At 33.9% G+C, this 22,191-nt stretch overlaps 1 protein-coding gene across 2 annotated transcripts in view; it reads left to right on the top strand.

Moving 5' to 3' along the window:
* The window catches only part of MIOS (meiosis regulator for oocyte development), a 41,005-nt gene extending 20,715 nt beyond the window's left edge, over positions 1-20,290 (top strand). For both annotated transcript variants that reach the window (XM_081243387.1, XM_081243388.1), the window contains exons 6-12: positions 886-1,055; positions 3,967-4,032; positions 5,844-6,002; positions 10,015-10,167; positions 11,799-12,003; positions 16,950-17,079; positions 18,242-20,290. In XM_081243387.1, the coding sequence (XP_081099513.1) occupies positions 886-1,055; positions 3,967-4,032; positions 5,844-6,002; positions 10,015-10,167; positions 11,799-12,003; positions 16,950-17,079; positions 18,242-18,338 (980 nt within the window). In that variant the 3' untranslated portion in view covers positions 18,339-20,290. The remainder of the gene's footprint in view (positions 1-885; positions 1,056-3,966; positions 4,033-5,843; positions 6,003-10,014; positions 10,168-11,798; positions 12,004-16,949; positions 17,080-18,241) is intronic.
* Positions 20,291-22,191: the final 1,901 nt, after the last annotated feature.

The raw sequence follows: 22,191 nt of genomic DNA, 5'->3' as shown, positions 1-22,191 counted from the left end.
AATGCTGTTTTATTTGGAAAAAAAGTAAATGATTAGGATCAAGAAACCTAATAAAGTTCCTATAATAAATGTAGAAAACACTTAAGAGTAAAAGCTAAAGATGAATTTAATTTTCTCTTTTGAAGCTAAACTTAATGTTAGACGCCTAGGCAGCCGTAGGGCTGACTGCCAGGCTAGCAACTCATCAGCAGCCGTATAAACTGCTAAGAACAAATGTTTAAAAGACTATTGGTAAAAAATGCTTTGTTGCAAATATGTCTAAATACAGTTCTGTGATCATTCTGATAGTTACTTTTTTCCTAGAAAAATTAAAAGTATAATACTATAATAATAGTTAATTTGGTCCTAGAAAAATTAAAAGTATAATACTATAATAAGAATGCTGAAATATTGGCTTTCAGTACTTTGCTGATAAAACATATACATAAGCATGAGCATTATATATGTAGGAATAGGAAAACAAATGATTTTGAAAATTGTAGTCCTGAGATACAATAATATTTACTATCAACACTTTGAAACATCTCCACATAAATTAACTTGTTGATGAAGTTGGCAATGATTCTGATAGTATTGCTTCACTACTCTTCATTTAGATCCTAAGTTAACATACTGTGTAGGAATCTGTCTGGGATGAAAACTTGAGAATTAAAAGATGTGCTTGTCCTGCACAGGGTTTGCAGTATGGGTAGAAGTTTTATAAGAATGGAAATTTTTGCTTGTGGTTCTTGCCAGATATTCTAGTCTGTGTCAAAACCCTTATTCTAATAGGCTTATTTTTCTGGGGGGTAAATTCACCCTCTGATCTTTATTTGTTATAGTTGAAGAACTAGGAGACATTAAGCTTTTGATTACTTTGATTAGCTGTCTCTTTTTAATATGCAGGTGATCTGAATCTTAATGTGGTAGCAATGGCTTTATCGGGTTATACGGATGAGAAGAACTCACTTTGGAGAGAAATGTGCAGCACTTTACGATTACAGTTAAACAACCCGTATCTGTGTGTCATGTTTGCATTTCTGACAAGTGAAACAGGATCTTATGATGGAGTATTGGTAAGCTAATTTCTGTTTCATGAGACTCTCCTTTTTTTTTTTTTTTTTTTTTTTTTTTTTGCGTTACATGGGCCTCTCACTGTTGTGGCCTCTCCCGTTGCGGAGCACAGGCTCCGGACGCACAGGCTCAACAGCCATGGCTCACGGGCCCAGCTGCTCCGCGGCATGTGGGATCTTCCCAGACCGGGGCACGAACCCGTGTCCCCTGCATCGGCAGGCGGACTCTCAACCACTGCGCCACCAGGGAAGCCCGAGACTCTCCTTTTAAGATAGGAGTTTTTAATCTAATTTTGTTAAAATTTTCAAATGTCAGTTGCATAAAATAATGTCATATTTTGATGCATTTTATATTATTTAAAATATGTATCTTTAAAATTTGGAGTTAGCCGATAGCAAACTGAGCTTGATTTTTTTTAATGGTTTTAATAATATACTTTACAGACATTGGAGGAATAAGATTTTATCCTTTAGCTTAGGAACTGAGCTCTAGAACTCTACAACTATAGAAACATGCATAGTATATTGAAATATAATCTTTTAAATGTGTGTATGGTGTTTTTGTTTTTGGCTTTTTTCTTAGTTAAGTAAATCAATACATGATCAGTTATGGTCAGGATAACCATGTATCTTGTCTGAGTTAGTATTTGTCATTCACAGACACATACCAGTTTGGAAGATAAATTATATGATCACACTACTTACAGTGGACTATTTTATTTTTTCACTATTTGGTCTTTTCATTGCTGTTTTTTTTTTTTTCTCTCTCTCCTGCTTTAATCACTTATGAACACATCACCAAATAGGTTCTTTGTCACAAAGTGCGGAAAGAAAGAAGTGAGGGTTGCTTATCAGTTTTAGTTATTGGGTTTTAAGCTTCACCTTAGTACCACAACTTTCTTGGCATTTGTTGGGCTTCTTTCTAGCACTGAGAAGAGCCTTCTAAGGCAAAATGTATTTCTATTTTTTTTTTTTGCAATTGTAACATTTATTGGGTTGACTAAAAAGTTCATTCATTTTTTTCTGTAAGATGGCTCTAGTAGCGCTTTTAACTTCATTCAAAACAATTTTGTTAGATTGTATTGTGACTGTAATAGGCACCTGGAACAGTTCTTTGCTCAAAAAGGTAAAAAGTTTTGGGAAGATGGAATTATGAAGTTGCCTGAAAAATGGCAGAAGGTAGTAGAATAAAATGGTGAATACGTTGTTCAATAAAGTTCTTGGTGAAAATGAGAAATGTGTCCTTTATTTTTACTTAAAAACTGAGGGAACTTTTTGGCCAACCCAATATTATAAAATACACATTGATAATTTAAATGTCAGTTCTGAAGAATTTATAAAAACATGTATTTTATTGAGATAAATGAATGAATATATTAATAAATGTTGTTAGTGTCCATTTTGACAATTCTTTGTGTGTTTTGTTCATTACTTTTAACAAATTACTATTGAACCTTTCTAACCACTTCAAATTAATATCCAAGAGCATGTTGGGTTTTTTTTGTTTTGTTTTTACAATTATTACTCTTTGTTGTTAAACAGAAGACTTGAAATGTTGCATCTTGAAGAAATAAAATGATACTTTTAGGAAGTGGTAGAGGGCAATGAAGACTAGAAAAAGAAATGGATTGTTCAGATTTTAAATTGATGGAGAAGTATATTGTCTAAATGTTAAACTTCTGTATTTTCAATTAAGTGACCTATTAAAAATACCTTCTTTTCTTATACCTAAATAAGTAAGGGATATCATATCTTGAGTAGGAAGTTTTTATTGATATTTCCAAGCTGTTTCAGGAGTGTCCCTGATTATACTTTATATGTAAATAATGATAATTATCGTTGTTCTTTTTAAAAAATTGTTAAGTTATAGTAATCTAGTGAAAAGTTTTGAATTGGGAAATCAGAAGGTAAAGGTCTGAGTCCTTGCTCTGCACAGTTACCTTAGCTGGTCAGTTAACTTTTTTGGGTTTTAGATTTTTCAGCTATAAAATGGGACAGAGAATATTTATAACTCTTTCCAGATCAAAATTGTAACACATGCAACATAGTCTAAGAGTTAAATCTAATTTGTACCAAATATGTCCCCTTTTTAGGGCAGAACCATATTTTATAATTGAGAAAACACACTAAGGTATCAACTGAAGTGATCTTATGTTTAAAGGAGGAAAACTATATTTCATGGAAGACTTCAGTGGAAATAGGATCCTTTATCCACCCTTAAACTATTTTTTACTTATCACAAAATTAATTGTATCTTTCTACATTTATAGTAAACACTTTTCAAAATAGTGCTTTACATTATTGACAAGTATACAAAAATTTAAGAATTTATCATAATGCCTTTTATTTTGCCACAAACCACCTATATAAGAGTATTTTACAGTAGCCACAAAAGTGTGTCTATTTACTTATAAGGTATGTTTTAAAATTTTGTGTTTAGAAACATGTATTGATATTCTTTCTAAATCCTGAGCCAGTATATTTACTGGTAATTCACAGATTTCCTAGACTTGTTGATTAACTTAGAAGCCAAGGAAAGATTTCCTCAGTTTCACTAAAATTAATTTCTATGATGAAAGGACTACATGGCATCTTAAATTTGATGAACTGTTCACCATTGCTTCTGTTTTATGTTAAAGTTATATAAGACAGAACTGGACTTTTTTTAAACTAAATTGGTCTATTTAAGAGGTAAATCTTTACTTTCTACGGACAATAACCTTAGCACTGAGTTTCCTTAGAGTTACATTAAGAAAAACATCTTAGGCGATCAGTGGCTCTGCCAGTATATACACAGTAACCTATTAATACATTTGAAAATCAAAATATATATTAGGTATAAAATACCTAGTCTGCAAAAATTTATAAGTCATAGCACCCGAAAGTAACTCTTTGCTTTTTCTCTTCTTTTCAGTATGAAAACAAAGTTGCGGTACGTGACAGAGTGGCATTTGCTTGTAAATTTCTTAGTGATAGTCAGGTAAGAACTGATTTAATTCCATATTTAAAGTGATTAGGGCCTCCCTGGTGGCGCAGTGGTTGAGAGTCCGCCTGCCGATGCGGGGGATACGGGTTCGTGCCCCGGTCTGGGAGGATCCCATATGCCGCGGAGCGGCTGGGCCCGTGGGCCATGGCCGCTGAGCCTGCGCGTCCGGAGCCTGTGCCCCGCAACGGGAGAGGCCGCAGCAGTGAGAGGCCCGCGTACCGCAAAAAAAAAAAATAAAAAAATAAAGTGATTAATATTTACTGTCGGGCTTCCCTGGTGGCGCAGTGGTTGGGAGTCCGCCTGCCGATGCAGGGGACACGGGTTCGTGCCCCGGTCCGGGAAGATCCCACATGCTGCGGAGTGGCTGGGCCCGTGAGCCATGGCCACTGAGCCTGCGCGTCCGGAGCCTGTGCTCCTCAACAGGAGAGGCCACAACAGTGAGAGGCCCGCGTACCGCAAAAAAAAATATGTATATATATATATATATATATATATATATTTACTGTCACTGGATTAAGAAACTAATCTTTATGTATAAATATGTATCTGTGAGGTTTATATATAAATTCTTCTAAAAAGTGAGGTAATAATTTATTAGATTGAGATATTATAAACATGTATCATACCTAAGTTTACTTATTTAAGAATGCTGATTTAACAAGGACCTACTGTATAGCACAGGGAACTATACTCAATATCTTGTAATAATCTATAAGGGAAAATAATCTGAAAAAGAATAGATATATATGTGTATAACTGAATCACTTTGCTGTACACCTGAAACTAAAAACATTGTAAACCAACTAAAATTTAAAAAAAAATGCTGACTTAATATTTTAGTTTATTTCTACTGTGGTGAGTGAGATTAATCAGTAGATAAAGATGTTAAACTCACCTCTTAGCGATGCTATCAAAGGATTCCTTCATTTTTTAATACAATAAACAGCTAGTACCTGAATATGCTATGTAGATAGTGAGAGAGAAATGCACATAAACAACTAGTAATACGTTGTGCTGAGTACTACAATAATGAGAAAGTGCTGGGGAACATAAAGCCATCTTGGCTAGAGTTTGGGGTAGGATAAAGTCAGGCAAGACCTTATAAGAAATGGTTTGTTTTTGTGTTTGTTTGTTTAGGATAAGATTGTAAAGGACCCATGAGCTTTACAGATCTAAATCCCAAAAGAGATTTACAAGTTCTTTTTTTTTAAATTTCATTGAAGTATTGTTGTTTTACAGTGTTGCGTTAATTTCTGCTATACAGCAAAGTGACTCAGTTATACCTATATGTATTTCTTTTCATATTGTTTTCCATTATGGTTTATCACAGGAGGATATTGAATATAGTTCCCTGTGCTATACAGTAGGACCTTAATGTTTATCCATCCTATATGTAATACAAGAAATGGTTATTGTTGGTAATCTTGAAGTTCCCTTCCAACTCAGATTCTGTGACTTTATTACTTTGTACTGTATAATAGACATCAAGAACTTTGCAAAGTAATAAGGACAATTCTCTTTAAATTTAAAATAGTAAACCCTCTGTGGATCTTTTATAGAACAATTATCAAAAGATAGTAAATACCTTGCCTTTAAAAAAAATATTTTAAGTGATCATGAATGCTGTATTGTAATTTATAATAGATGCAGACTTCTTAGAAATCACATATCTAGATTTTTACAAGGGCTTTTCTTTTAAACTGTTTTCCATTAAGAGTAAAATTGTTTCAAATGTAGAATTTATGAAGCAGAAAATATAAATAATCAAATGTATTGCTTTAGAAAAATCACTTTGAATTTTCCAGTTAAATAGATACATCGAAAAGCTGACCAACGAAATGAAAGAGGCTGGAAATTTGGAAGGAATACTGCTTACAGGCCTTACTAAAGATGGAGTGGACTTAATGGAGAGTTATGTCGACCAAACTGGAGATGTCCAAACAGCAAGTTACTGCATGTTACAGGTTAGCGCAGCCTGGTGGCAGCAATATTTTAAGGAGAAAAAAATTGCTTAGCCTTCAGTATTTTCTTCCCTCACTGAGTGGATATGCCCTGTTGCTTGCTGACGATCTTTAGAAGACATTTAGCTTTAATCACTTGATCTACAGGACGTCTGCCTTACCTTACGTCCCTAAGCCTCCTGTATTGGGTTATCTGGGTTTTCCTTTCACTTTGAGAAGTGTCAGTCTTGAATTTATGTAAAGCTCAAGTGGAGCAGAGACACCTCTCTTCGTTTTCTCCAGTTGTTGACAGAGCAACACCTTCTACAAAGAGATTGCCTTTCCCTGATCTGAATTACTATACATCTTTCTTGAAATACAGAAGGCAAGTTACACACAGCTGTCTTAATTCTCATTATTCCCTTTTATTATCTCATTTCCTCATTTATTAAATGGGCATGATTTGGTATAATTGGTCATCTATTTTCTCTCAGTTTTTACTGTCCAGTGGCTAAAAATGGATTCCTGGCAAAGATTCCGTACTACTTTGCTTTTGTTGGAAATATGGTTACATTTTAGAGCTTTTTCCTGAGATTTCCTATGGCCCCCCCAGCTAATCTTATCCTTCTTGGTGTTCTCTTTCCTGTCCTTATCCTTTTATACAATATGATAGCATGCTGCATACTGGCTAAGCAAAGTAAAATGCCCCCTCCCCCCACCCTACCTTCTTATGAACAAAAGTAGATATTGATTGGCCCACAAACCACAATGTAAACTTACCCTAAGGTAACAGGCCACTGACTATGGAAGAAAAGGTGTCCTTCTATAGCATAAGGTATCATTGTTTTCTTACTGAAATGAGTTCACATTTGTTAAACCAAGCTGTAGATATATGGCTATGGAATGCAAATAGTTGGTAACCTCTTAACAAGGTTTATAAAATACATTTAAAATGTGGTGTGTAATTGAATCTTGCTTTAAAAAAAAATCTAGTCTGATGATCAGCTGCCTTTGAATTGAGAAGTTCCCTCCATTTATATTTATATGGTCAAGATTTGGTCTGTCATCTTGTTATTAGTTTTCTCTTTTGCTTTTTCTTCTTCCTTTTGTTTTTCTGTTCCTTTCTTGCCTTCTTTTGGGCTAATTGAATATTTTAGTATTTCACTTTATTTTATCTATTAGCTTTTTAGCTATACCCCTTTTCATTATCTTCTTCTTTTGAGTAGTTGCTATAGGTCTAACAATATGCATCCTTAACTCATCTGTCAACATTTTACCTCCGCTTACTTTACATTTCACACCTGATACATCATGCTTCCTACTTCACCTTTTCTGTTTCTTACCTCACACCTGACACTTTCCACTTTTTGCTTCATATTTCATGTTACAACAGTGTAATTCCATTTACACATTCCCCTCCTTTGTCCTATTGTCTTGTATTTTGCTTCTACATCCATTATAAACTACAACCTAGTGTTATTATTTTTGCTTTGAACAGTCAGTTGTCTTTTATGTAAATTATGTGAAGAATGAAAACATGGGCTTTTATATTTACTTACTTATTTACCATGCCTGGTACTATTTATTCCTTACCAGAGACTCAAATTCCATGTCATATCATTTCCCTTTGCTCTTTCTCTTTAGCATTTCTTATAGTTCACATTTACTGGGGACAGATTCTCTCAGCTTAATTTTAATTGAAAATGTCTATTTCGCTCATTTTCTTTCAGCATTTCAAAGATGTGGTTTCACAGTGTTCTGGCCTCCATTGTTTCTGATGAGAAGTCACATATTACTATCCTTGTTTCCCCTGTGTAATGCTTCATTTTTCCTTGGGCTGCTTTCAAGATTTTCTTTTGAGTTTTAGCAGTTTAACCCTTCAAGCCTAGTTGTGGTTCTTTTTGTCCTGCTTGTGATTCACTGAGGTTCTTGGATCTGCAAGTCAGTGTTTTTCATCAGATTTGGGAAGTCTTCAAGCATTATTTCTCTAAATATTTTTTTCTGCCTCAACCTCATTCCCCTTCTTGGACTATTATTGCACGTATATTAAACCATTTGATACTGTACCACAGATATCTGAGGCTCTGTTTATTTTCCTTTCATCTTTTTTCTTCTGTTCTTCAAATTGGATAAATTCTTTGGATTTGTTAATTGGCTATTCTGTCACCTTCTATCTGATGTTAGGTTTTCTAGGGAATTCTTAATTTCAGTTATTGTACTTTTTAGTTCCAGAGTCTCCATTTTTTTATAGTTTATATTTTTCAGCTCAGAGCCCTATCTGTTTACTAATTAAAACACTATTTTCCCCTAAGTCTGAATAATAGCTGCATTTAGATCTTTACTTGCTCTAACATAAGGGCTATTTAAGGTTTAGTTCTATTGACTGCCTTTTGCCTTTACTTTGAAACACATTTACCTGTTTCTTTATATGTCTAGTGATTTTTTAATTGAATACTGGCCATTGTTTGCAGTATATTATAGACATCTGGGTTCTTTTCCTTTTTTTCTGAAGAATGTTGGTTAATGCTTTTGGAAGTTCAATTACTTGCTGATCACTTAGGTCTTACATTTTGTTACTATGGGAAGCCCATGGCATTTCCCAAGCCCTTCTAATTTTAATTTGGTCAGACTTAATCTCTGAACTGTTTTCTCTGCAGACTTTTTCAGACCATCATTTTAAGTTTTATTGGGGCAGTTCTAGAGAAGACTTACCAAATAGGAATTGACCAGATTCTTTCTTAGTTTATCCTCACTGCCGTGGAAGGGGAAGGAGTGGGGTATGAAGATTTCTGATTTTTCTGTGAATTTTCTTTTTAAATCAGGGATTCTATTATACTTTAGTACTTAGTTCTGGCTAGTTGGTCATAATTAGGACTGTAGTAGATGCTTATTTTTTTAAGAAATGAAGTTGTCAACTATGAGTTTTTCACATGTTCTTTTAGCTAAATTTAACTCTAGTAATTGAAATTAATACTTAATTACTAGGTAAAAGATATGCTTCTATTTTGATAGAATGTCTAAAGGTAGATTGTCTTTATTAGCTGTTATAGGTTTCTTCCCTTTTTCTATAAGATGCATGCTAAGTTGCCTCTGACATTTTACTTTCTCTGTGGCTCCCAAACAGAACCGGAAAAACTTGGCTTTAAATTAATGGCCGTAGCATCATTGGAGGTAGAGGCTTTCTCTACTTTCTTCATCATGTGAAGATAAGGACGATATCCTCGACAGAGCTAAAAGCATTCTACGAAAACCCAAAGCAAGCGTAGGTGAAATGTGGAGTGTCACAGCTGCCAGGGAAAATACAGCTTTAGGAAAAGTCTTAGTGGCAAAAAATTGAAGTTCTTAATGAGAAGGAATCTAAAGTAAATTTAAGGAAAAGGAATTGTTCCTTTTCACTGTGGCCTAGGGGCAAAAGAACTAAACATTTCTGGTTCAGTTTTGGTTTTTTTCTTTCTTTCTTCTTTTTTTTTTTTAATTTGAAGGTGATAAATATATGTTTTAATTGAAGGCGAGGGAGACAATAGGCATTTTTAACTTTTAGATAAATAGGTATATATACAAAAATAGCATCTTAATTCACAGTACATTGCTAGATATGAAGGACCAGGCTCAGTATTATTTTTAAATGTGATTGAGTAATTTTGGTGTGTATTTAGATGAGATAGTAAATATATTTTGTGAACCTAGAGGTTTTAATTGTTGGGACAAAAAATATTTGCGTCTTTTTTTACTGCATTCAACTAGGAAGGTGAATTGATTGCTCTTAGGTCTTTAAACCTAAATAAGATGTAGAAAATTACATTTCCCTGGCAAGGTATAATGGTATGTACAGTGCATATTTATGTCGTTGGTAGAGGCCAACTTAAATTAATGGAGCTTCCATCAGTTATTTTATCTGTATCCTCATTAGGAGCCAGCTTTTGGCAAAGAATAGGCCTGTTTCTTCCCGTGTGCCGCATACTCGCATGTTGCCTAGAATCTTCAGGCTTACCCAGGAAAATTTTAAAAACTGAAATAATTCATGTTTTCTCTTTAGGGTTCTCCCTTAGATGTTCTTAAAGATGAAAGAGTTCAGTACTGGATTGAGAATTATAGAAATTTATTAGATGCCTGGAGGTTTTGGCACAAACGAGCTGAATTTGATATTCACAGGAGTAAGTTGGATCCCAGTTCTAAGCCTTTAGCACAGGTAAGTACATTGTTTTGGAGAGAATCAAATTGTAACATGTACCTAATAGCCCAGCCAAAAAATAGAAGTGTTTACAGCATGTTATATAGGGTAAGTTGAGGGTTCAATTTAATAAAATGTTATCAATATACTCATTCTTTTGCGCATGTTGAGTTCCCATGTCTTTATCTATCCCAGAGTGCACTTTGTCCTTAATCTTCCTGTTTTTTTGATCATGCCTCTTCCTAACAATCATCTCAGTGACTTGAGCTTTAGTCTGACATAGAGCAAACCACAGCAGGTCTAGAGGATCTTAGGCAAACCTAAATCAGTCCTAGGGTTGTCCAAGGTTTTCTAATATATTCCAAGATCTTTCAGAATCTAAACTACTGTATGTTCTTACACATTCCACTTACATATTGACACTTTCTTCACTGTTATATGTAATAAGGCAGGAGTTGTTTCTTTAACAGTATATACATATATATCTATATGTCTAATTAGACATAGAAAGATTTTTTTTTCTTTAAGCAGTAGTTTAAAAAACAGATCAACACTGTATATAAAATAAACAACAAGGATTTACTGTATAGCACAGGGAATATATTTACTGTTTTGTTATAATCTATAATGGAAAAGAATCTGAAAAAGAATATATATATAACTGAATAACTTTGCTGTACACCTAAAACTAACACAATATTGTAAATCAACTATACTTCAATTTAAAAAACGCAACGTGGGCTTCCCTGGTGGCGCAGTTGTTGAGAGTCCGCCAGCCGATGCAGGGGACACGGGTTTGTGCCCCGGTCTGGGAAGATCCCACATGCCGCAGAGCGGCTGGGCCCGTGAGCCATGGCCGCTGAGCCTGCGCGTCCGGAGCCTGTGCTCCACAACGGGAGAGGCCACAGCAGTGAGAGGCCCGCGTACCACAAAAAAATAAAGCAGAAAAAGCAACGTGAAATCAATTATTACATAAAGCACTTGATGTGAAATCACTGTGTCTGAGTTCAGATGTTAAATATCAGGTATATGCTCCATGTGAGCACTGGATGGTGCTATTTTCTTATTTTAGAAATTTGAGAAATTACTGTTTGTATTAAAACAACCTGAGTATTAATCAAATAGCAGTACATGGTAATATTTGTTACTAATCTATATCATAAGTGTTCAGGAGTCTAGGAGTTTAATATAAAGGCGTAATGAACAGTTTATATTGCTATTATTCTAAAGTTTTAACTATTATAGGATCCTTAACTCCTTTTTATCTTAGGAAATGAGTGTTTTATTTACAAGAAAATTTTGTTTAGGAGATAATATCATTGAACTTTGTATCAAAAGTCATATTGGGATATTCTGTAATGTCCCAGGGTGAACTCTAAAGTTCTTGTTATTTTTTTCTGTAGATCACAGTGATGTTAGGAAGAATATAACTAAACAAAGGTAACAGAGAAGAAGTATTCAAATAATGTAACTGCTAAGTGGAAGTCTTAAATGAGAGCTCATCAACCTAGCAGATAAATTATTTTATAATACACAATAAAATTTAAAAATTATTTAAAAGTAATTTGTTAGGATCAAACTTTGATTATTTTATATTTTATTCATGAAGATTTGCATTATATTTATTTCTCCTTTCATTTGTTTTATAGGTGTTTGTGAGTTGCAATTTTTGTGGAAAGTCTATCTCCTACAGCTGTTCAACTGTGCCCCATCAGGGCAGAGGTTTTAGTCAGTATGGTGTCAGTGGCTCACCAACAAAATCTAAAGTCACAAGTTGTCCTGGCTGTCGAAAACCCCTTCCTCGATGTGCACTTTGCCTCATCAATATGGGAACACCTGTTTCTAGTTGTCCTGGTATGACATAATTCTACAGTATACTTTTTGGAGCTGAAATTGTTTCTACATAATTGATTTGATGTTGTAAATAAAAGACATACCCACTTGAGTTTATATTATTTCTAAGAGCAAGCCACTTCGCTGGCTTGAAGGTTTTTGTGTTCTCTATGAAATCTGTACATTAAAAGTAAAATCTATATCCATGATATCTCAGGTAATCTCACAAATGCTTGACAATTTAACATTCGTGAGAAGAGCTTAAATATTAAATAATCTTATTCCATTTTCTTACCACTTTTTCTAAGAGGAGCTCCCTCAAATTTTATGTTTAAAAGTCACTGTGGCCCCATCTAGTAACAAATACCTTGTGTGCATAAAGAATTTTTGATAGTCTCAAAACACTTTAACATTTTCTCTTATTTCATGTTCAAAATCTACCTGTGAAAAAATATGTAGAGAATGTATTAACCTAGAAGTCAGATCCCTCTACTTCTAAGTTTTGGTGTTGGCTTCTGCTATATTTGTCAGCTACCTAGTAAATACATATACTTTTTTAATGGTTAGAAATATTAACATTATTGTTTACTGCTTAAAGTAAACATATAGAGAAAATTTTTGAGAACAGTAGATAATTGAATAAAATGTACCTAGTGGCTAGAAATATTTCAGCTATTTATATAACTTGAAAATGATACTATAGCAAAAAATTTAATGAAAAACATTTGAATATCTGGCATACTGGTAAATGAATAAGGAATAAAGAACTGAGTATGGTATCAGAATGCCTGTTGTACTTCTGGCTCTGTGACATTTAGTGGGTGACCTTGAGAGTCACTTTAACGCTCTTACTTATGAGGTGTTGGACTGGGAGATCCCTTCTAGTTGTGAAATTCTGGAATTCCGTTCTGTAGCTGGTTCTTGTAAATAGTCTGTTTAATTGTTACATTAACATCTGTGAAAGAGATTTGCTAATATCATTAAGTTATTTTTCAATATAGTGCCTTTTTTTAAACAAATGCAATATGTGATGTTTTCAAATGCACATGTTAGTTTTGACTTAAGCTTTAATCAAGGATTTTCATTTTTATTTATTTATTTATTTATTTTTGTGGTATGCGGGCCTCTCACTGTTGTGTCCTCTCCCGTTGCGGAGCACAGGCTCCGGACGCACAGGCTCAGAGGCCATGGCTTGTGGGCCCAGCCGCTCTGCGGCATGTGGGATCCCCCCGGACCGGGGCACGAACCCGCGTCCCCTGCATCGGCAGGCGGACTCCCAACCACTGCGCCACCAGGGAAGCCCCAAGGATTTTCATTTTTAACGTTGCATGTTGATCACTTTTTTTACGTCCTTGATACAAATAAATAGAAAATAACAATTGGGAATAAAAATCTACTACAATGAAAGAACAAGGAGGCAAAATATAGCGTAAATAATTTCTATGTGAACTGAGATACATGGAAATAGTTCAACTTAATATGTCTTTTGGACCATAAGCCTCAGGAAACTGTAATGGCTAGAGTGCTGTTCCTTTTTGCTAGATACTAGCTTTTCAGTTTTTTCTATTTTTGAAATAGGTAAGAAAAGATAAAAGCAATTTTCTGGAATTTGAAGAAAATTAAATCATAAAACATTTTAAGTTCTCTCTTATAGAGACTGTTAATTTAACGAATATTCAACACCCAGGTTTATCAAGTCTTAACATTTTCTCATATTTGCTTCAGAAATTTTTTTCTAAATTTGCTTCAGAAATAATTTCTTTATATAGGTTTGAGTACTTGTTTAATGCACTAAGTTAAGGCTGATGTGCTAGGATGACTCAAAGATCCTCTTGGAGCTTATGGTATATAATGAGCAGAATAGCTAATGTAAAATAAGAAATTATATGTTCTAGAAAATAAATACTAGTCCAGAATCTTTTATCTGTCATTCCCAAATCTCTAAAGATCTGAAAAGCCAAAGTTTTTTTTTTTTTTAATGAATTTACAATAATCTCATTTGGCAAAAGAAAAAATCTGTTCAGAATTGACGTGAGGTTATTAAAGTTTTTATTTCTCTTGTTTATTTGTGAACATTCATATGTTTCACTGCAGAAATGCTAATGTGTTTCATTACAAGATGGTGCCTCAGACTTATATAAGTGTTATATAATATTTGTTAGGTGTTATATAATATTTGCTCATTATTTTCCTGACATCCCCAAAGATTCCAAATTCTGAAATACATCTAGCTCTCTGAGGTGAATAAGGGATATTATATAAAGAAAATGTTAGGAATTTTGCAAGAGGGTAACATTGCTTCTATCTGAAGCATATCTGAAAAACCTCAAAAAGAAGATGCCATTTAAGTTGGTCCTCTAAAGTCTGATAGATTTAAATATGTGAAGATTTTAGGGAAGCCTATCCAGGTTGTAGGCAAAGGGTACAAAGCATGAACTAAGGTAAAGAGATTAGTTAAGATGATAAGTACAGAGAGTGTATGGAAACTACCAAGTGCATCAGTGTGATAGAGCCTAGGAAACAGTGTAGGAAAATTAGGGGAGCCTGAATCTGATCTTTAAAGGCATTACTGAGCTGAGTTAATTACAAAGTAATAAGCATTTTCTTTTTTTATTCTGTAAAATCAGAAAAATCTGAGTTCCAAAATAAAACAGGACCTGATAGAAATCAAATGTTTTCTCATGGCAGTTTAAAGATTTAGGTATACAAACCTCTGTGTTGCTTTGCCTGCAATTAGAGATGGCATCCATCCATCATGCTTTGTGATCCAAATGGCCAGAATTTCTATAAGCTTATTTAACTGAGGGTTGACAAATTTTTACAGTCAATTGTGCTTTGAAGATTGGAACTCTATTGAAACTGTCTCACTGAGTTTATAAGTGTTTAGTTATAATATTTATAAGTTATAAACAGTAACATTTAGCATTAAAAATTATAAACATTATTCAGCAGTGTTTGTTTCATAGCTATTTTTCTAAGTGCTAGAAATGTTACTGTGAACAAAACAGATAAAAATCGCTGTCCTTATAGAGCTTAACTTCTAGGTATGATATATTTTTAAAAGTTAGATTATATATTAGTTTCTTTCTTACTCTTCTTTTTTTTATTATTATTGCTGTTGTTAGTGCCTAAGTGAAACTTTAGTTACCCTCAACTATTCTATAGCACTTTTCATAATTCACTATAAATCTTTTAAATTTAAAAGCTATTTGATCTTAAAATGCCTTCTCACATGGCAGTGAGGTAGAGCTGTTATATTCAGCTTCATCAGAAACAAGGATTAATTTGTTCTGGACTCAGTCTGTTTTCTCTTTGTATTAGAAGTTACAAAACAAAGTGAAAGTCACTAGTGAGAACTATACACAAAGGTATAAAATACCTTATATTTAAAAGGTCTGTATTTCCTTTTTCTCTTCTCTCTCTTTCTCTCTTTCATTATTAATTGTTTTTATGAAGCTTTTAGGAAGAATTTCAGTGTGTGTACATCTTAAATCCTTGAACCACCTTCACATCCTTTCATCTCCATACCATTAGCAAAAAGAGATGGGTATTTTAAATAATTGTTTGCAAGACAATTTTGGTCATTACAGTGTGACCAGCAATGGCCCAGGTAAAATTTTGAACATAGCATTATGTCTTAATAGGTACACAATTGCTTAATTAAACTTAATATTTTTACTTACTCATTCTTCTATTCTTGTCTCTAATTATATATGATCTTAAAATAATTTGATTTGCTGTTTTAGGACAAAATAAAACATATTAAGGTGACCAAAATTAATAGAATGAGCATTTTTCAAGCACTAAAAGTTATGTAAATTTGTGTGTAGATGTACATGTGTAAATGTACATGTGTAATAACACATTTTTCTTCAAGTTTTTGTGAATGACAAATGTATAGTAATGTATACATCGTGTACTATGATAAATCAGTCATCAGTGAGTCTTTTACTCTGCTTTAAGATAGCATTGTCTATACTAGTGCCTTGGATTGTTTCTCCCTACTTCATACCACCTCTTTGGGCTCTTCCCAAAGGTCATTACTGTCCTAAATTGTGCGTTAGTTTAGTCTCTTGCTTGTCTGTATAGTTGTTTTACATGTTTACTGTCGTCTGTGTTTTAAATTCTGTGTAAATGAGTCATACGCATATGTCCTTCAACAAGCCTTTTTTTGCTCAACATTGGAGTTGGGTTTTTTTTTTCTAGTTTCAATTATGCTGATTAATGTAGTGGTCATTTATTCCTTTTTTTAATTACTGCTTTGTATTCCATTTATGACTACAACACAAATTTTTTCTATTCTACTATTGATGGACACTTGGTTTCCAGATTTTTAGTGTTATGAACAGTGCTGCTATGAACATTCCTACATATGTTTCCTTTTACCATACACAAAAGTTTCTCTAGTGCATTTTCCTAGAAGTAGAATTGCTAAATCATACTATTTGGTAATGTTTTACTTAGGATTTTATGTCTGTTCAGGAGGAAGATTGGCCTATAATCTTCTTTCTCATATTGGCTTTGTCTGATTTTGTTAGCAAAGCTATACCCACCTCATGAAGTGCATTGGGAAATTGCCCCTCTTTCCTATTCTTTCCTATTCTTTGTGTAGATGAAAATTACCTGTTCTTTCAGTGTTTGGTAGAACTCACCTGTAAACTGGACTTGGTATTTTCTTTATGGGAAGTTTTTTAAACTACTGATTGTTTCTCTAAAATTGTTAATTCAGATTGCTTCTAAGTGGGTTTGATAATTTCTATTTTTCCATTTATTATTGACTATTAAAAATGTAAGGAAACTCTGGTTATTTGGTATTTTTTCAATCTAAACTAGATTCTAGCATTAAAATTGCTGTTTCAGTATGATATGTGATTTGTATTTTGACATAATTTTAGAAATACCTTTTAAGAAACTTTGAATAAAGTATTATGATATAGTTAATGAAGATCACTGTCTTTAACCCATAGGAGGCTCCAAATCAGATGAAAAGGTAGACTTGAGCAAAGACAAAAAATTAGCTCAGTTTAACAACTGGTTTACATGGTGTCACAATTGCAGACACGGTGGGCATGCTGGACACATGCTTAGTTGGTTCAGGTAATCAGCACATTCCTTCTTCTTTTAATTAATTAATTAATTAAATTTTTTAGCTGCATTGGGTCTCGTTGCTGTGCGTGGGCTTTCTCTAGTTGCAGCGAGTGGGGGCTACTCTTCATTGCAGTGCAGGGGCTTCTCATTGCAGTGGCTTCTCTTGTTGCGGCGCGCAGGCTCTAGGGCGTGCAGGCTTCAGTAGTTGTGGCACGCAGGCTCAGTAGTTGTGGCTCGCGAGCTCTAGAGCGCAGGCTCAGTAGTTGTGGCGCATGGCTTAGTTGCTCCGCGGCATGTGGGATCTTCCCGGATCAGGGCTCAAACCTGTGTCCCCTGCATTGGCAGGCAGATTCTTAACCGCTGCGCCACCAGGGAAGTCCCCATTCTTTCTTTAATAGGCTTGGAGTTAGAGGAGATAAAGCAGGTGGCCTTTTAAATAGTTCAGGTGTATACAGCCAAAGGATGAATTTCTTTTATACTGTCACTTAAGTTAACAAAGGTGGTGTGAACATTTCTATCACTAGCCTATGTAATCTTAAACTATAAAATTAATACTTGTATAAGAAATTGTTTAAATATTATGTTTGGGTTAAATATTTGAAAAGCATTATTTAACTTCACTTGGAGAAAGGATATATTTACAGTTTTTTATGACTGACCGAATATCCTATCATATATAATATATAGTATGTAACTGAATTCAATGATAGAATACATGTCAAACTCCTATATTAGTTATCTCGTAAATAAGTTTGTTATGTAGTAAGTATGCACTTCATACAGTGGAGACTCAAGACCGTATTTAACTTTTACTTTGAGTAGTATCAGTGGCCCTGTACTCTTCAGTGCTATAACTTTTACACCCAGTTTGTCACATTGTCTTTAATTTAAACTCTGAGCACATCCCTGTCACATTCATAACTGTAAATGAGATAGCTTATTATATATTAGAAAGTGAAGCTGTTCATTTTTCAGTAACTTTCTCCCCATGTTCAGCTTGGCACTCATTTCTAGTTTAATGCTTTTAATGCTTTTTGTCTTTGGGTTTTAATTCCTGTATTTTTCAAATGCCATCTGAAAAATTGCATTATAGATATCGATAGGTATATAGATAAATGTATGTATGTATGTGTAATTTAGATGTTTAACTGTGACTTGACCTATTTTTCAGGGATCATGCCGAGTGTCCTGTGTCTGCATGCACGTGTAAATGTATGCAGTTGGATACAACAGGGAATCTGGTACCTGCAGAGACTGTCCAGCCATAAAATGTTACCCCCTAAAGAGGAACCTTCAAGTGTGGAGCTTTCTGATAGATGTCCTTCATAGCTCAGAAACATACCTCAGAACAAGTCACTTGTGACTTTCCTGTAATGGGAAAATAAATCATTCTATCAAATCACCAATTTGATGTTTGAGTGATTTTGATGTACTTCACAGAGACAAATGCTGCTGAAATGAACATCAGAGTGTGGGCATGAATTCTGTTCAGTAGGTTGGAAAAGTTCATTTTGGAAAGAACTTTTTAGGGTTTTGTTGAAATTATGAACACTGTGCAAACAGAGTTTCTGGAGTGACGAAGAACAGACCTTGAAACCATACTTTTTATGTTGCAATTGGTTATCTTTCAGTAAAATTTGTACACTTTTAAAATAGAATAATATGACCAATTCAGTGATTCAGATGGTAATTTAAGCTTACTCATGCTTAGATTCCTTCCAGATTAAATTTAAATTGTGGATTTTTACTTTCAGAATTAGAAAGCCCCCTACCCTACACTGGAGAATTATTTATCAAGGTGTGATTGATACATATATTTTTAAGGATTCTCTTCTGTCATACACTTTCATTTTAAGATAAGAAATCTTTTGGCACAGAGATTTATTGTCTTCCAAAGAAAAGTCAAAATTAAGAGTGTATCCTACAACTTTTTCTCTTCTGAGGAGAAAAATATGCACCATTTCAAGGAAACATATAAAATTTTCCTTTTCAACCTTTTGCTTTCCAATGTCCTTATTTGTCTTCAAAGATTTCTGTCCCTTTTAATTTATCATCTTATGCTCATTATCTGGAAGCATTTGGCTGAATACAAAGTCTATACAAGTCTATATGTGACCAACCATTCAGCATAATCTATGTCACTATGTCCTACTGTCAGATTCCCTCTTGCAGAATATCCTGTTTTTTCTAAGGTAGACTGGGAGATGTTGGGGAAACCAGAGTCACTTTGGAGACAATTTCACCTTTAATGTAAGTTTCTTAAAGTAAGTATATTTGGGCCAATTTAGGGACTTTATTTTCAAATTTTATTTTTTCCCTTTTCACAGCTAGATAGTTGGAAGAGAAATACAAAAGATTTGTAGCATCATCTGACATATGCAGAGGACTGAACTGAATTTCATAGTTGAAGTTGTACTTATAGAAAAATAAAAAGCCTAAAAATTATCTTATAGATTTTGAAGAAAGAAATATGTTAAACAAGAATTTTAGAAGCTTTCACGTTAGCAATTTTACCTGGTGAAACTAAGATCTGTTAGATTAATTTGAGGTATGACTTAAATCCTGAACAAGGGTGGATTAAATTTATTTTGTACTTTGAGATCTGTGACAAAAGTCTTTTTTCTAGGAAAACATTGCATACCTACTCTAAACATCTCACCTAGATGACAATCTTTTGTTTAAATGAAAGAACTGGGAATAGTTACAATCTTTTTTTTTTTTTAAACAAAGATTGTTATTAAGAGGACTTTTTCCAGTCTTCTAAGTAAATCTTACTGATTTCATTTTACTAAAACATAACCTTTACCTTTAAAGTTGCTTCAGTTGAAGTGTTTCTTTCAAATTTACTCTGTCCAAAATATGAAAAGTCAGCTTTAGTGTCAAACTGTTATATACATTTTCATTTCTCCTTAGCTAAAGTAAGGTAAATTTTTGAATTGATGTTTAGAATAGGGTTATATCTAAAATATTTATAATTTTTGGAAGTACAATATGAGACATAAGCATAAAGTCTATTATATAATCTGCCTGTAATCACAGGATGACATTTCTAAGAATAATTGTTTATGCCTATGTCAGCCTTCTAATATTTTCTGTGAAACCCAAATATTCATATAAGATGTCTGTTATGCTTGTTTTGCATTTCATTGTATGTGAAACATGAAAATAGACTAATTTTTTCATTTTTATTACTTGGTCACTAATATTTGGGTTTATAAACTCAATGAGATATTTTACCTAAACATGTTCAATAGAAGTGTTTAATAAAAGTGTTTTATTATTTTTTTAAATTGAATAAAAATGGATTGAAGTCAACATGTCTAATCTAGAAATTATGACCACTCTGCAAATAATCCAATAAAATAATAAAATAGTATTAGTAGTTATTTTGATGGCAAATTTGATTCTTAGTCTTAGAAGTAACTTTTTTGTAGACTCTGTTTTTCAGCTTTCCAGAATGGTTATTATTCATTAAAATGGTATATTTAAAAAGTATATTTCCATTGTCAGTGCTACACCGAGTAAGTATTAGAGTGAGAAACAAATAGTCCTGCATTTAATTGCATGGCTGGATGTAATTTCAGTCACTCATTTGACTGCAGATATTCAAAGTATGGGTTTTGAAATATAAATTATAATCCTAGCCCCAGTATCTTGGCCAAGTGACTTGACCTTTTTGAGCTTCAATTTCCTAATATGTTAAAAGGTATAGAAATTCCTACCTCATAGGGTGATTGGGTGTGTTAGGTGATGAAATAAACATGAAGTGTTATATCCGTCACATAATGCTCTGTAAAAGGTAGTGCTTAACAGTCATTGTTACCTAATCTTTATTGGTTACTCATGTGTCAGTACTTTTTAATTGAATATGGTATAATTTAAACAAAGTATGTACATTTACAATTGTCTCAGTAGTGAAAATTTCCCAAGAGCTTGTTTTTCCAAATCTGGATAAATTATGGCATTTTCTTTTGAGATAGAACTTAGCTACTTTTGTTTATCCTGTATTTAGAATATTACTTTCTGCTGTATGAAGAAGTCCTCTGAACGACTACCTAGGATTTTAATGTGTTACAAGAGTGAACCCAGGGATGAAAATTAAAAATTTGGTAAATCTGGACAGTTGACCAGTAACCATTGAAAACTTGAGATTTTCATATCTATATTCAACTCTTAAGTCCTGGCCTTCATAGGAGAAAATATCCAATATTTTCCCAGTAAAATCCTACCTTTTCTGCCATTCTATTACACTTGATGTTCATTTAAGTAAAAATGTTGGGGGGATGGTGATAATAAAAAAGGAAGTACACTGTGAGATTTGTTCTCCTTTGGGATAGCTGTAGTTAAAAAAAGTGGGCACTAAGTAGTTGTACATGTCTAACATCTCAGAGGCGTCAGAGAGAGGGGAGAGGCATTTTAGGTGTGTGTTCAACATCCTCGTATAGAGGGCCTGTGACCCCCATGGCCATGGCAGAGATGGGGCTAGCTGGACAACTGCTCTCCTAGCCACTACTCTCCCATTACATCATCTGCCTATTCTTCCCTCCTACTCGAAAATTTTGTAGGTTTCTTTACTGATTATAGAAAGCACTTTATGAAAATATTAATCTTTATAAACTATTAATTTTTTACTAGAGTATATAGACAGAAGGAAAGTTCCCAAAATGTTTTTAACAGATAGTGTAATCCAGGTATCAGATTAACATAGATTGCCAAAACAAAGAACTGATTTCATTTAGGAATATTCATGATAAATTCATAAGTAAAGTCAATATCTAATCCAACAGTATATTACTGAGAACAGTAGTTACTGTTGGTGCTTATTTGCCAGGTACCATTCACATTATCCAATTTAATCCTCACAGTGGCCCTGTGAGGCAGATACACTATTACTGCTCCCATTCTATACATGAGGCAATTAAGGCATAGGGACATTAGGTCACTTGTCCTAGGTTATACAGCTAATAAATAGCAGAGCCAAGACTTCGACTCCAGTAGTCTGACTTCCCAATCTGTACTTTTTTTTTTTTTGCGGTACGCGGGCCTCTCACTGCTGTGGCCTCTCCCGCCGCGGAGCACAGGCTACGGACGTGCAGGCTCAGCGGCCATGGCCCACGGACC

Source organism: Mesoplodon bidens, assembly GCF_964165515.1.
Source record: "Mesoplodon bidens genome assembly, chromosome: 9".
NCBI lineage: Eukaryota > Metazoa > Chordata > Mammalia > Artiodactyla > Ziphiidae > Mesoplodon > Mesoplodon bidens.
The sequence above is the reverse complement of the archived record's forward strand: the minus strand, read 5'-3'. Positions and strand labels throughout refer to the sequence as shown.